General features: G+C 44.4%; 2 protein-coding genes across 2 annotated transcripts; both read right to left on the bottom strand.

The window, feature by feature from the left end:
- Positions 1-6400: 6400 nt before the first annotated feature.
- Positions 6401-7339, bottom strand: LOC120403444 (olfactory receptor-like protein COR4). The gene has a single exon (XM_039534514.1). The coding sequence runs from the start codon at positions 7337-7339 to the stop codon at positions 6401-6403; it is 939 nt and encodes a 312-aa protein (XP_039390448.1).
- A 6832-nt stretch (positions 7340-14171) lies between these two features.
- LOC120403445 (olfactory receptor 1019-like) lies at positions 14172-15110 on the bottom strand. The gene has a single exon (XM_039534515.1). It carries the CDS (start codon positions 15108-15110, stop codon positions 14172-14174), a length of 939 nt encoding a protein of 312 aa, XP_039390449.1.
- Positions 15111-16651: the final 1541 nt, after the last annotated feature.

Below are 16651 nucleotides of genomic sequence, written 5' to 3' on the forward strand. Positions count from 1 at the left end.
CTCCTCTGAACAGAGATCAGGCAGCTACAGAGGTCTGGACAGGTGGATGGTTCGGAAAACCTGTCCCTTCCCTGTAATGAAGTAAATGAAGATAAATGGAGTTCAGTTTCTAAATGGACATCAGTACCCGCTCAGGGAAGGGCTTAGTCCACAGAGACAGATGTTCACAGCTGGTCATTCCTGTTGTTTGATAAAATACACGCTGCATAAATACAGTGACAAACAGGTTAATCATGCCCCACACACGAAAACTCCTGTTCACTAATCCAAGCAGAAAACAGTGACTTGTGACTCTGCTGTAAGAGAATCAGGGTGAAGATTATTTCAGTGTGAGGAGATTATTTGTAAAGGAGTGTCAATCTTTCTGCTATCTTTGGGGAAGGGGAGCTCTGTGGCTTGGCATGTCGGTTTGGGATAAAGTTGCTTAATGTGCTAATTAAGTTTTTTGGCATTAACTTTAGCCCGTATGAAAACCCAGAGATACACTGGAAAGCACTGGCTTCAGTGACTATGTAATTGCCTATTTTTTCCAACCAAGGAGATCGCTCCTTTAGCTGAAGGGGTAGGAGCTGGGACTGAGGCTTTCAGTGCTGGAGGTCTTGAAGTCAATACCTGCTGATCCCCATGGTGTCCATGTGTGTGTGTGACTGTAATTCAGGAAAATCGCACGTACCTGCTGAGAAGAGAGAGAGAGATGTATTGGCGTTTCCCCATCAATAGAAACTGCCAGTTTGGAGCATTCGGGATGTTTTATACTGAGATGTGTGATCTGTGAGACATGATTCCTGAAGCAACTGGGAATACCTGAGCTCAGAGAGACACCACACCTAATTAATGTGTTCAGTGAACCAAGGCCACCTTGGTGTAATTGGTGCCCTGGGGATTAATTTGACCTACTCTTTTTTACTGTGTTATGAAATGATGCAATTTCTACCAGGTTAGGGGTATGAGGTTGGGGTATATTTCATCGTGTTGTTTTTAGTGCAAGTTGGGTACTGTGTACAGCTGATCCACAGAGGGTTATTTTTTTTTTGTGGAGACTGAAACCTTTTTGCTAAAAACATAATATTTCAACTCAGAAATACCACGGGGGTGCCTCAGATACCACACACCACCAATCTCTTCCATGAGCCAGGCTCCCCGGCTGGATTACATCCCCCATGATGCATGTTGGTCTCTCCTCTTGCTGAACTGCCCTGGAACTTCTCCAGAGTCCCACAGCCATGATTTAGGGAGGAAGAGAGTTTGGTATTTTTTATTGGAAATCTTATAATTTCCAGGAAAAAGAGAATTTCATGGAAAAAGAATAGTTGAATGGATAATCCAATTTCCCATCAAAAAATCTTCTCATGAAAAATTTTCAACCAGCCTTAGCAATAAATTTGGAATCAAAGGAACAGAACGTTAGATAGTGGAGAAACATACTAATTGTTTGCAACTGTAGCTGATATCTTGTCACTCATTCCTGGTTTCAGAATCACCTCATTGTCCCGGCCCCAATAGATGGAATGTAAAACCTGTAAGATATGTAAGAGTACTCCCGATTATCTAGCTATTTATAGCATGCCAATCACCATGGTATCCTATGTCCTTCCCTTGCTAGATTACTCCCCAAAATCGGAAAGATAGATTCACTCATTTTTGCCTGATGGAGACCACATGGTGACCAGAGGATCTCAGGAGGAGACCACAGTATGCTACGGACTTCTGCAGTTGTTAAACTATCCCTCTTGCAGGCATATTATCCGCACATGGAACTCACCTTTAAGATGGTCAGTAAATCTATGAGTCAACTAGCAATACTCATACTCTCACTGCAAATATTAATATATTTTTATAATGTATGTGAAGTTATAAGATGACACTGTATGGTGTTATTAATGCATGTTCCAAACCAAGGCTGGCAAACTGGTCTGTTTTAAACAAAGAAATGTGTGCTCTGCTTAATTTTGTATCTAAACAGTAACCATAGTCATTAAGCACGAAGGGAAACAAACGTACCCTAAAATGGTGAGGAAAAGCAGCAGGTAACATCTTTCTACATAGAGTTTTTGTCTTCCAGTAACCAGATGGAAATGTTTCTCAAAGGGGGGATAGGACTCTAAAAAGAGGGTATAGACATCCCAAGGCACCACGCTCTCTCTCTCTCTTCCCCCCCTTGATTCACTGCATCTGAAGAGATAAAGGAAGCAGACATTGGACTCGTGAAGGGGTCCTTACTTAGGAAATTTGGTCAATAAGACTGTTGAAAGCACATGGTGAGGAAACTTTTGCTTTGAATTTCACATCATTTGCTAACTAAGGCACAAGTTGAATTCTAGCTTTAATTTTCTTGTAACTATCTCTGACTTCTATGCCTCCTTATTTGTACTCACTTAAAATTATCTTTGTAGTCAATAAACTTTGTTTTATTGTTGTATCTAATCCAGTGTGTTTAAGTAAAAGTGTCTGAGAAACTAAGTTGCATACATATTAGTGCTATTAATGAAATAATGGACAATGTAACTTGTATTGTCCAGGAGAGGACTGGGCAGCACAGGATGTAAAATTCGGGAGGGAAATCGAAGACTGTGGAGCGTGTTTGGGTCACCCTGCAGGATAACCAAGGGTGGTGAGAGCCTGAGTGTAACCCAACTATTCCTGGCCAGGCTGCAGTTACACACACATGCTCAGGATGTGATTTGTTTGTGAGTGGCCCAGTTGGAAGCCACTTCAGTAAGGCATTGCAAGGTTGCAGGTGACAAAGCTGTTGCTTAGTCTGGGTTGGACCCTGGTATGTTACAGCTCCCTCCCGATTCTTTTGTTACTTTTATTTATTTCCCATAACTTATAGTCCTTGAAACCAAGTTTAGGAGTATGTAGACGGGCTGACTCACCCCTGCGGCGCCTCCTGCTGGTCGTCTTCAGGAATTAGCTCAATTTCCAGCCCGGAGCACCCTCTGCAGGCCAGTGATCCGCCTGTCCTCTGGCCCTGAGTCCCTCCCTGGACCCGGTGCCTCTGTTAACTGGGTCTCCCACTCCCAGGGGAACCCCACCCACCTATCCCCACTTTGCCTCAGTATTGGCTACTGCCCATTCTCCATCTAGCCCCTGTTCACTGGGGCAGACTGCAGTATCAGCCACTCATCACAGGCAAAGGAGTTTGGACCTGGGTCTTTGCCTACCCGTGGGCTGCCCTCTGCAACCCCCAGTACCTCTTGGCATAATGCTAGGCCGCAGCCTTGGGCTTTCCAGGCAGGAGCTCCTCAGCCTTTCCGCAGCCCTGCTCCACTCAGGTACCTTGTCTAGATCCCTGTAGCCAGGCCTTTCTCCCTCTACAGCCAGAGAGAGACCGTTTGGGCTCCTGGCTCACTGCCTCTTATAGGGGCCAGCTGGGCCTGATTGGGACCTGGGCACAGCTGGGCCTGCTTTCTCTCAATCAGCCCAGGCTTCTTGACCAGCCACAGCTCTCTCCTGGGCTGTTTTAAGCCCTGAAGGGCAGGAGCAGGGGACCACCCCGCTACAGAGTAAAATTGCAAAACAATGGGGGCGGGGGAAGGATAGGACAAGAACCGATGGACTTCAATTGTAGCAAGGGCAGATTAGGTTGGACAATAGGAAAAACATCCCAAGAGTCAGGGTGGTTAAGCACTGGAATAACTTGCCCAGGAAGATTGTGGAATCTCCGCTGTTGGAGATTTTTAACAGCAGGTTAGACAAACACCTGTCAGGGATCGTCTAGGGTAATACTTAATCCTGCCATGAGTGCAGGGGACTGGACTAGACGACCTCTCAAGATCCCCTCCAGTCCTATGATTCTATGGTCTCAGAAGGAGCCCTGCACTGAGAGGAGGGGGGATGCCAGCCTGAGCAGTGGGCAGGGCGAGGGACATGCACCTGCCTAAACTTGACATTCAGCTCTACTGTACCCCCACCACATGCACAGACATGACTTGGTGGTACCTCTTTGTTTTTCCTCCCTTCACTTACAATGAGTTGCAGATGGAAGCAGTACCTGCTCAGAACCCTAAAATCATACTAAGAGTTGAATCTTGCCCTGTTTGCTAACCACAACCACATTACCCTTAATACCTCTGGAGCTGCTTCCTGGGATGACTTTGAGATTTGTTCCCTGGAGCATCTTTTCTCCCAGGACAACAGGTGTGCACAGCACATGCAATTAATGTTGTGACCGTGTCTTTCCTTGTGGAAATGGAATACAGAGGGCCAGAGCACCAACTGGTCTGGATCGCAGTCTCACCCTTGAGGTCTTTTGAATATGATACAAAACTGAGGTGAATGTATTCCAATTCATGTGTTGGTCACTGCTCCAAAAGTCTCTTTAAGTAATTTCCCATCATTGGGACATGAAAGTTTCTAGAAATGGGTGGATTTCTTCGGGACGAATAATTTATTGTGAAAAACAATGCATTTGGGGTTGACCTGAAACTCTTCACAATGTGTTACAAAGTCTTCTAATAGCCTTTTCCCAAAACAATGTGTGTGATGGGGAGCAAAGCAGCTACCGGTAGGAGGTGGTGATGCTCCCTCTCTTTATAATTTTTTGCTCAATGGTTAGGGTGTTCACCTGTGAGGTGGGTGATCCTGGTTCAATTCCCCTTTCTGTCCAGTGCTGGGCAAAGATGTGCACTTGAGTTTCCTGTATTTACAAAAAGCATCCCAGCGACTGAGTGATGTGCTATTCCAAACTGGGTTGCTCTTGATCTCTCCTTTCAAAGTTTTTCTACAGTGGATAATAAATTAAATAACCATTGGAAAAAAGACATGAAGTTGAGCATCTCAGTGCCCCGAACTACCAGTCTATAGAGTCATTCTCTCTTTCTGGCCCTGTGATTCTTCCTGTGTTTTATCCACAATGCAACAGCTTCAATGGGAGAGAATGAGGCCATATCTACACTACTGGCTAAATCGAGACTACTGCGATAGATGAAATGGTGTTGATTGAGCAGGTTTGGGGAAGACATGCTAAATCAATGGGAGAGTTCTCACCTGTTGAAGTCTGTACTCCAGCTCCCTCAGACACTATGTTCCATCATGGATCTTTCTCAGGGCTGAGCTACACTAATGCTGTCGGCTGATGTATGTTACACAACTTCAGTTACGTAACTCTCCCGGTGACATAGCACGGTGTGGACACCGCTGTAAGTCAGACTAACTTAGTCAACTTGAAGTAGCGTAACTGAGGCAATTTACAGCAGTAGAGTAGACCAGTCGTGAGAATGATGCAGGACAGAACAGAACCGAGTCGCCAGGGCACTGACCGGCAATGTGGGAGACTCACTTTCAAATAGCTTCTCCTCATCAGACAGAGGGGGGAATTGACCTGTATCTCCCACATCCCATGGGAGTGATCTAATCACTGGGATAAAGTTTACAAGGGAAGCAGAGCCATTACCGCCTCTTCCATCCATTTTGTCAGTCTGGCCCTACATTATCTTTGTTTTTACATTGAAAAGTATCCAGGAAGGAAAGGAAATGTTCCATTTCTGGTCATGCTGAATATTTCCTTTGATCCCAAAGGATATTTTTGTCAATGTTTTATATTTGCCAAACATTTAGGGAATTCTCAGATTTGTTTCAGGTTGAACAGAATTTTTCAATTTTTTGTAACCACCCATGAACTCAAAAATCAGCTATTGGCCCAGCTCTATCCATTTCTCATGCACAGTAACCAGAGCTGTACAATTCCCAGAATCCCTAATCTTCAGAGTCCATAATACTTTGCAACTGAACTAAGAGTAAAAACTCACAGCTAACCTGCTGATGTGGTACATACATCTAGTATCTGATATGACTTTTTCTTTCTGTTTAATTTATATGGTAGAGAAAACTCACCCTTTCCATAATGTTTTGTATTCAGTTCAGTGCAGATTCTCACAGAGGACGCACACACACCATGCTCTCTTTGGGAAATGTTACCCTTGTTCTTATTTGTTTTGTTGTAGGTGACAATCTCAACAGCAACCCCACAGAGGACATGAAGGGCTGCGGAGTATCAGGAGGGTGTGCAAAACCCCCTTTGGTTCAGCCATAGAAATAATAAACTTCATACTTGCAACTGCATAACAAAACCAAACTCACTACAAAGCCGAGGGAGATAGATGTGATGCCCCCCTTTTCTTTCCAAATACAAATAGCTCTATGCTTTCAAAGCACATCACAGATATTCATACATGTGAAACAGGCACCTCCTGGAATTTTGCTGGGGTAATACCCTAATAAAGCCCGATCTTAGTTGGGGCCTGCAGGCTTTGTTGCAATACAAACAAGTTAATAATAAGAACAATACAATAATGAACAATACTATCACAGGCTTTACGATATTACATTGCAATGGGCTGGGAATTGAATTCACCTGTTCCCACTCCCCATCACTAAACCAGTACAGCGTTAAACAGATTCAGGAATTGGTTAGGAGTTTATTCATTGCTCTCCTCAGGGCGTCCTTCACCTCCGTGTTCCTCAGGCTGTAGATGAGGGGGTTCAGCATGGGGATCACCAGCGTGTAAAACACTGAGGCCACTTTGTCTGTGTCCATGGAATAGCTTAAGGTGGGACGTAAATACATGAAGAGGAGAGTGCAAAAAAACAGGACCACCGCGGTCAAGTGGAAAGAGCAGGTGGAGAAGGCTTTGTGCCGGCCCTCGGCAGAACGGATCTGCAGGATGGTGGAGGCGATATAGACATAGGAGAGGAGGACAGTCACAAGGCTGCTCACTCCAGTGCAGCACATGAAAGCAAACATCAGAATCTCATTGATGCGGGTGTCAGAACACGAGAGCGCCAGCAGTGGGGGGATGTCACAAAAGAAATGATTGATGATGTTGGAGCTGCAGAATGACAGCCGAAATGAAAAACATGTTTGTATCATTGAATCCACCAACCCCACAGCGTACACCCCAGCCACCAGCTGCTTACAAAGCTGCCTGGACATGGTGACAGTGTAGAGCAGTGGGTAACAGATGGCCACATAACGGTCATATGCCATCACAGCCAGCAAGAAGCACTCAACATTTGCAAAAACAACAGAGGGATACAGTTGCACAGCACAGGCAGTATAAGAAATGCTTTTCCTCTCGGCTAAGAAATTCAGCAGCATCTTAGGGGAAATTATCGTGGAATAGCAGAGGTCACAGAAAGACAAACTACCGAGGAAAAAATACATGGGGGTGTGGAGTCGAGGGTCAATCGTGATTAACAAGATCATCACCCCATTCCCCATCAGGGTGATACCATATATCAGTAGGAACACCCAAAAGAGGGGAACCTGCAGCTCTGGACGATCTGTCAGTCCTGAGAGAATGAACTGAGTTGCCTCCGAGTGATTTCCCTTTTCCATCTCCTCTGAACAGAGATCAGACAGCTACAGAGCTGTGGGCAGGTGGATGGTGCGGGAAACCTGCCCCTTCTCTGTAATGAAGTAAGTGAAGATAAATGGAGATCAGTCTCTAAATAGACATCAGTATCTGATCAGTGAAGGGCTTAATCCACAGAGCCAGATGTTCACAGCTGGTCATTCCAGGTGTTTGATAACATGCACACACTGTGCAAATACAATGACAAGGAGGTTAATCATGCCCCACACACAAACAGTTGTATTCACTAATCCGAACAGAAAACAGTGACTTGTGACTCTGCTGTGAGAGAATCAATCTGAAGAGATTATTCCTTAGCTAAAGAAGGGGTGAGAGTAAAGGAGTATTAATCTTTCTACTCTCTTTGGGCAAGGTGAGCTCAGTGGTTTGGCATGTTGCTTTGGGGTAAAGATGCTGGACGTCTTGAATTTAATACCTGCTGATTGCCATGATGTATGCATGTGTGTGTGTGACTGTAATTCGGGATAATAGCACGTACCTGCTGAGAAGAGAGAGATGTGTTTGCATTTCCCCAGTGACAGAAACTGCCAATTTGGAGCATTCTGGAGGTTTTATACTGAGATTTGTGAGCTGTGGGACATGATTCCTGGAGCAACTGGGAATGCCTGAGCTCAGAGAGCCATAACACCTAATTAATGCATTCAGTGAACCAAAGACACCTTCGGTTTAATTCATGCCCTGGGGATTAATTTGGCCCACTCTTTCCTACTGTGTTATTAAATGATGCAATTTCTACCAGAGTTACAGAGTATGAGGTTAGGGGTATATTTCATCTTGCTGTTTTCAGTGCAAGCCGTGTACTGTGTAGAGCTGATCTACAAAGGGGTGTTGTTTGCTCGGAAATACCAGAGTGGTGCATCAGATACCACACAGCACCAGTCTCTTCTGTGGGCCAGGCTCCCAGGCATGGTGCATGATGGTCTCTCCTCTTGCTGAACTGCCCTGGAACATCACCAGAGTCCCACAGCCATGGTTTAGAGAGGAGGGGAGTTTTGTATTTTGATGGGAAGCTTATAAGCTCTATTCTTTGGTATAATCCTTGAGGGAGGGGTTACAAAGAATGTACGCAAAATCTTCCTTCCTTGAACACCAGTAGAAACAGCCAACAGCCAGAAATCTCTGTATTCAGAAACTCCCCAGTCTGTCACTTCAGGTCAGTGCCCAGGAAACACTATGCCCCTACTTCTTCTAGGAGTCATGGATATAACTCCTCCTCCTGGCTTCTCTGCTTCCTGTGACCTGGAGGTGCCTGGGGCAGTCCTCAGTGAAAATGCCAAAGTCAGGATGTGACAGATTTTTGTTACCAATCTGCCTGGGGCCACAGTTGATCAGGCTGGGCCACAGGATTTTTTGGGGGGAGGAGATGACGAGGCACACCAAGTGTCTAAATTTTAAATCTTTATTGATAAAATAATAAAACAACAGCAGAGAGTGCTGGGAACGCTTTCACGTTACTCAGGGGAAGAAAGAAAACGTCAATGCCCCAAGCCCTAACCCACTTTCATACTTATACATGCACAACCCAGACTGGCCAAGTCTGGGTGTAAAGTGAGAAGGGTGGGGGGAAAGGTGAACAGTAGTGCTGTCCTGGGCCCAGGCCATTCAAAAATCCACTGGGCTCTCCAAATTGCTTCAGCTTTCAGAAGGGTTTTAAGTTCTGGCTCCTCAGGGTGGGGTGGGGTGCTCTGTTCAGGAACTTCTGCTCCTGGTGCCCTTTCTGTCAGATTATACTGGTCTTCCATGGTTTTTTTTAAGCTTTCCCCAAACAACCAGTTTCAGGGCTGTAAAACAGTTCTTTGTTTGTTCCTGGCTGACCTTTGCCATTTTTCCCCCCGGCCCCTGCATTTTGTTTAACAATTTTTTTTACCGCTGGTTGGGGGGGGGATTAAACTTCCCCCCTTCTGTCTTGGCAGATAGCAGCTGGTCTCGGGCTAAAGTTAGCTTTTTATTTATAAACCAAACTTCCTAGCTGCAGTGTTAAATTAACCCATTCTTTGCTCCTCCCTGCCCCACTTGGCCTTTTGTACCTGCAAAAAAACGTTCACTCCCCACTCACACACCTTTAACACTCCCCAAACAGGTTTGCAATGCTAGCAACAGCATTAGCAATACACAATGCTAATCTGCCTTCCCAATGGACTCCCTAAGAAAGGGGGCCTTGGGGTGTAACAAGGCCAGGCTGCAAAAAGGAAGATATTCACCAAACTGGTGGTTAAAACTGAAGATCTCTGCAACATCTCTGCAGATGCAGTTACAAAATATCTCTGAGCATGCCAGCTCCCACCTGATTCTTTTGTTAATTTTATTTATTTTCCATAATTTAGGAATAAAATTGCAAAGCAATGGGTGAGAGGGGGAAGGTTAAGACAAGAACCAATGGACTTCAATTTCAGCAAGGGCAGTTTAGGCTGGACATTAGGAAAAAATATCTCAACAGTGAGAGTGGCTAAGCACTGGAATAACTTGCCCAGGAAGGTTGTGGAATCTCCACCACTGGAGCAGACTAGATTTTTAAGAGCAGACTAGACAAACACCTGTCAGGGATGGTCTAGATAATATTTGGTCCTCCCATGAGTGCAGGGGACTGGAATAGATGACCTCTCAAGGTCCCTCCTAGTCCTATGATCTCACAAAGAGCCTTGCACTGGGGGAACACCAGCCTGAGCACTGGGCAGGGCAAGGGACACACACCTCCCTACACTTGACATTCAGCTCCACTGTATCCCCCATCACATACATAGTGCCCACGGCACACCAAACACACACACACACACTAAATACACAGTGCCCACTACACGCACACACAGTGCCCACTACACACACACACACACACAGTGCCCACTGCACACCAAACACACACACACACACAGAGTCCCCACTACACACACACAGCTGGACACTGAGCTTGGTCAGAATGCAGAATCATCTCTCCTGGGAAGCTGGGACAGCTGGAATATTTCCAACTAGCCTGAACAAAAAGAACCGAAGGGGATTCTGCTGCCTTGGCATGCAGATAGGACTAGATTTCCCAACTGGTCTTTTCTATCGGTAGCTTCTCTTACGTCTGCTTTATGCTTAAAAATTAGATCAACCAAGCTCTGTGGCACAGGACTGAGAAACTTTTCATACAATGTTTGAGGCAGTTAGCTTGTACTGATCGTTAGCTTGTACTTCCATTGACCTTGCTACTGCCTCTCGAAGATGTGGATTAATTACCTCAATGGAAAAACCCATTCCGGCAATGTGAAAAGCATCTACACTATGGCACTGCTGCATGCCATAGCTGAGTCAATGTAATGGCTTCAGCTTAGACATTCCCTGAATCAATGGAAGAGTTTTCTCCCTTCCTATGAAAGCTATTTTTCTCTCCTTTTCCAGTCACTCTTCTCCCTCCCTTGGTAAAGCTCTTTCCTTCTTTTGAAAGGTAAATAGGTTCAGAAAATTTGAAATTTCTCCTCTCAGGATAATTCCTTCCTTCCCCTCCCATGAACAGCTCACTGTCATTTCAATTAAAGGCTGAAGTGCTCTGAAACTGACTTGTTTGCCCATGACTTAGTGGTACCTCTTTGTTTTTCCTCCCTTCACTTACAGTGAGTTGAGAAGGACGGAAGCAGTACCTGCTCAGAACCCTAAAATCAGACTTAGAGTCGAATCTTTCCCTGTTTGCTAAACACACCAACGTTACCCTTAATACCTCTGGAGCTGCTTCCTTGGGTGGCAGAGGTTACATTTAGCTTTGATGAGTTTGAGATTTACTCTGCAGAGGATCTTTGCTCCCAGGACAATGGGTGAGCACAGCACATGCAATTAATGTTGTAGCTGTGTCTCTTCTTGTGGAAATGGAACACAGAGGGACAGAGAATCAGCTGGCCTGGATAGCTGTCTCTCACGTGAGGTAATTTTAATATGATACAAAACTGAGGTGAATGTGTTCCACTTTATTTGTTGGTCACCTCTCCAAATGTCTCGTTAAGTAATTTCCCAGAGTTGGGACAAAAAGGTGTCTAGAAATTGGTGAATTTCTTCTGGACTAATAATTTATTGTCAAAAATAATATCGTTTGGATTGACCTGAAACTATTCTTAAATGTGTTACAAATACTCCTAATAGCTTTGTCCTAAAACAATGCGTGGAGTGGGGGGAGGATTCAGGTGCTGGTCCTTCCCTTTGTAATTTTTAGCCCAATAGTTGGGGTGTTCACCTGTGAGGTGGGAGCTCCAGGTTCAATTCCACCTTTTCTCCAGTGCAGGGCAAAGCCACGTGTGATACTGCACTCTATATGATTTATGAAAATATGCTTCTGAATATGACATAACTGGAATATGCTTTATGCTAAGTGCCCCATGTAACATATTATTATAAAGATCATAATCTGCCAAGTGAGTTCATCCCATTTCTTTACATGGGATTATTTCTATGTCTGGAGTTAGGAGAATAAGATATAAACGTGTATCACTGATGTAGACATATTAAGTGAAGGCCATTAAGGGTGCTTCAGAATCACTGAACTGTGAATGGCTCTGTTTACCTGCAAGCCTTCCTGTGTTCCTGTGGGCCAACCCAGGAAGAATGTGACTGGTTGGATCACAGAAACCCCCAGGTCTGAACCATGTCTCACAAACTGCAGGCTTAATTGAAAGCAGCTTAAAAAGTGTTCTTGTCTCTAACACTCAGATGCCCAACTCCCAATGGGAGCCAAACCCCAAATAAATCCGTTTTACCCTGTATAAAGCTTATACAGGGTAAACTCTTGAATTTGTCGCCCTCTATAACACTTATAGATAGATTTACACAGCTGTTCGCTCCCCGCTCCTCCAGGTATTAATACATACTCTGGGTTAAATAATAAGTAAAAAGTTATTTTTATTAAATACAGAAAGTAGGATTTAAGTGGTTCCAAGTAGTAACAGACAGAACAAAGTGAATTATCAAGCAAAATAAAATAGAACATGCAAGTCTATGCCTCATACAGTAAGAAAACTGAATATAGATAAAACCTCACCCTCAGAGGAGTTCCAATAAACTTCCTTTTACAGGCTAGTCTCCTTCTAGTCTGAGTCCAGCAATCACTCACCCCCTCTGTGGTTACTGTCCTTTATTCCAGTTTCTTTCAGGTATCCTTTGGGGTGGACACCCCTCCCTGTCCCTGCGTAGAATCCCAGCTACAAAATGGAGTTTTAGAGTCACATGTCCATGCCTGACTGAGTTCCTTACCAGCCAAGCCACATTCCTGGGAAAGCTCAGATGTGGATTGGCATCTCCAAGTTTATTGTTGGCTTAAGTGGTTCTTGATTGGGCACTTACAGAGAATAGTCTTTTCTAACAAAGCTGTCCAACTGCTTCACTGAGGGTATTTAAAATTAAACAAGTACATAGCCAATATTCATAACTTTGAATACAAAATGATACATTCATACAAATAGGAGAAATGCATTCAGTAGATCATAACCTTTGCCGACGTATATTACATGGCATATCTAGCATAAAACATATTCCAGTCATGTCATATTTATATTCATAGGCTTATTTCCATAAAGACTTATGGGCTGCGTCAGACTGGCGTCTTACAGTGACATGTGACCATATCCTCTGATACTGGAATCTATCTTGAAGCTGGTACTTTTCCAGAGGGGGGTGGAATTCCAAACAAAGGGATGTTCTATATGAAGTGGGGAAGGCAAACAATGAGTGTTTTCAGCTGGAATGAGAGATGACCTCCCCACCCCACAGAGATACCTGCAAGCACCTGGAAACAAAAGGACTGTAGCCACAGGGGTGGGTGAGAACAGGCTGGACCCAGGTCAGAAAAGGCATCTGCCCTGATAAGGATTTTACCTGAAGTAACAACGGGAGTGAGAAGTTAACATTTGTAACTGATTTCTGAGTGTATTAAGCTTAGCCTTGCGTGTTTTGTTTTATTTAGCTTTGTGACTTACTTAGTTCTGTCTGTTATTACTTAAAACCACTTAAATCCTACTTTTTATACCTAATAAAATCATTTTTGTTTATTTATAAACTCAGTATAAGTAATTGTTACCTGGGAGGGAGGGGCAAACAGCTGTGCATATCTCTCTTGCAGTGATATAGAGGGCGAACATTTATCATTTTACCCTGTATACACTTTATACAGAGTAAAACGGATTTGCTTGGGATTTAGATCCCATTGGGAGCTGGGTGTCTGCATGCTGGAGACAGGGATAATGCTGAGGTGGTTTCAGTCTAGATCTGCAGTTTGGGGTGTGTGGCCCTGACCCTTTGGCTGTGTTGCAGCTGGCTAGCGTGTCTGCCTCAACAAGGCAGGGTTCTGGAGGCCCAGACTGCCAGGGAAAACAGGATCAGGGGTAATTTCAGCATAACAGGTGACAGTCCCGATATGGGTCTCTGTGACCAAACCTGTCACACTATGCACATGGATATGCCCCTGAATGATGAGCTATTCCAGTCTGGGTTCCTCTCACTCTCTCCTTTCAAAGTTGTTCTACTGTGGATAACTAATTCAATAACCACTGGAACAGAGATGTGAAGTTGAGCATCTCACACTCTAGATGGGTGCCTCCAGCAACGATCTTATAAAATCATTCTCTCTTTCTGGACCTGTGATTCTTACTATGATTTGTCCACTGATCTCAGTTGGGCCCTGCACACCTTTTTGGAATACAAACAAATTTATAATAATAACAATACAATAATGAACAATACGACCACGGGCTCTGCAAAATTACATTGCAATGGGCTGGGAATTGAATTCACATGTTTCCACTCCCCATCTCTAAACATGTACTGAGTTTAACAGCTTCAAGAATTAGTTAGCAATTTATTCATTGCTCTCCTCAGGGCATCCTTCACCTCCATGTTCCTCAGGCTGTAGATGAGGGGGTTCAACATAGGGATCACCAACGTGTAAAATAATGAGGCCACTTTGTCTGTGTCCATGGAATAGCTGGAGGTGGGACGTAAATACATGAAGAGGAGGGTGCCAAAAAGCAGGACCACCGTGATCAAGTGGAAAGTGCACGTGGAGAAGGCTTTGCGCCGGCCCTTGGCAGAGCAGATCTGCAGGATGGTGGAGGTGATATAGACATAGGAGAGGAGGACAATTACAAGGCTGCTCACTATAATGCAGCTCGAGAAAGCAAACATCACAATCTCATTGATGTGGGTGTCGTAACACGAGAGCGCCAGCAGCGGGGGGATGTCACAGAAGAAATGATTGATGATGTTGGAGCTGCAGAATGACAGCCGAAATGTAAAAAACGTGTTTATCATTGAATCCACCAACCCCCCAGCGTACACCCCAGCCACCAGCTGCTTACAAAGCTGCCTGGACATGGTGACTGTATAGTGCAGTGGGTTACAGATGGCCACGTAACGGTCATATGCCATCACAGCCAGCAAGAGGCACTCAACATCAGTAAAAGCATCCGAGAGATACATTTGCACAGTGCAGGCAGTGTATGAAATACTTTTCCTCTCCGCTAAGAAATTCAGCAGCATCTTAGGGCAAATTGTCGAGGAATAGCAGAGGTCACAGAAAAACAAATTACTGAGGAAAAAGTACATGGGGGTGTGGAGTCGGGGATCAATCATGATTAAGAAGATCATCCCCCCATTCCCCACCAGGGTGATACCATAAATCAGTAGCAACAACCAAAACAGGGGGACCTGCAGTTCCGGACGATCTGTCAGTCCTGAGAGAATGAACTCAGTTGCCTCTGAGTGATTTTCCTTTTCCATCTTCTCTGAACACAGATCAGGCAGCTACAGAGATGTGGGCAGGTGCATGGTGCATAAAACCTGTCCCTTCTCTGTAATGAAGTAAGTGAAGATAAATGGAGATCAGTTTCTTAATGGACATCAGTATCCTCTCAGGGAAGGGCTTAATCCACAGAGCCAGATGTTCACAGCTGGTCATTCCAGTTGTTCAATAAAATAGAAACTGCGTAAATACAATGACACACAGGTTAATCATGCCCCACACATGAACACTCCTGTTCACTAATCCAAGCAGCAAACAGTGACTTGTGACTCTGCTCTAAGAGAATCATGGTGAAAATTGTTTCACTGTGAGGAGATTATTTGTAAGCTCAAAAATGAGTGAGAGTAGAAGAGTGTCAATCTTTCTATCTTCTTTGGGCAAGGGGAGCTCTGTGGCTTGGCATGTTGGTTTGGGGTAAAGTTTCTTACTCTGCTAATTAAGCTTTTTGGCATTTACTTTAGCCTGTATGAAAAGCCAGAGACACAATGGAAAGCACTGGCTTCAGTGACTATGTAATTGCCTATATTTTCCAAGCAAGGAGGTCGCTCCTTTAGCTGAAGGGGTAGGAGTTGGGGCTGAGGCTTTTAGTGCTGGAGGTTTTCAGTTCAATATCTGTTGATCCCCATGGTGTCCGTTTGTGTGTGTGACTGTAATTCAGGACAATAGCATGTACCTGCTGAGAAGAGAGAGAGAGATGTGTTGGTGTTTCCCCATCGACAGAAACTGCCAGTTTGAAGCTTTCGGAAATTTTATAGTGAGATGTGTGATCTATGGGACATGATCCCTGAAGCAAGTGGGAATACCTGAGCTCAGAGAGCCATTACACCTAATTAATACATTCAGTGAACCAAAGCCACCTTGGTGTAATTGGTGCCCTGGGGATTAATTTGGCCCACTCTTTTCTACCGTGTTATTAAATGATGCAATTTCTACCAGAGTTACAGAGTATGAGGCTAGAGGTATATTTCATCCTGATGTTTTCAGTACAAGCCGGGTACTGTGTAGAGCTGATCCACAGAGCGGGTTTGTTTGTGGAGAACGAAATCTTTTTGTTAAGAACTTCATATATCAAGTCAGAAATGGCACATGTGTGCATCAGATACCACACACTACGAATCTCTTCCATTTTACAGGCTCCCAGGCTGTACTACATCCCTAATCGTGCATGATGGTCTCTCCTCTTCCTGAACTGCCCTGGATCATCACCAGAGTCCCACAGCCACAGTTTAGGGAGGAGGGGAGTTTGGAATTTTGATGGAAAGCTGATAATTTCCAGGGAAAAGATAATTTCATGAAAAAAACAGTTGAATGGAAAATCCAATTTTCCATCAAAAAAACTTCTCAAGAAAAATTTTCAACTAGCCTTAGCAACAAATTTGGAATCAAAGGAACAGAAAGTTAGATGCAGGTGAAACATACTAATTGTTTGCAGCTGTAACTGATGTCTTCTCAGTCATTCCTGGTTTCAGAATCACCTCGTTGTCCCGGCCCCAATAGATGGAATGTAAAACCTGTAAGA

This window comes from Mauremys reevesii, linkage group 4, assembly GCF_016161935.1.
Source record: "Mauremys reevesii isolate NIE-2019 linkage group 4, ASM1616193v1, whole genome shotgun sequence".
NCBI classification, from domain to species: Eukaryota; Metazoa; Chordata; order Testudines; family Geoemydidae; genus Mauremys; species Mauremys reevesii.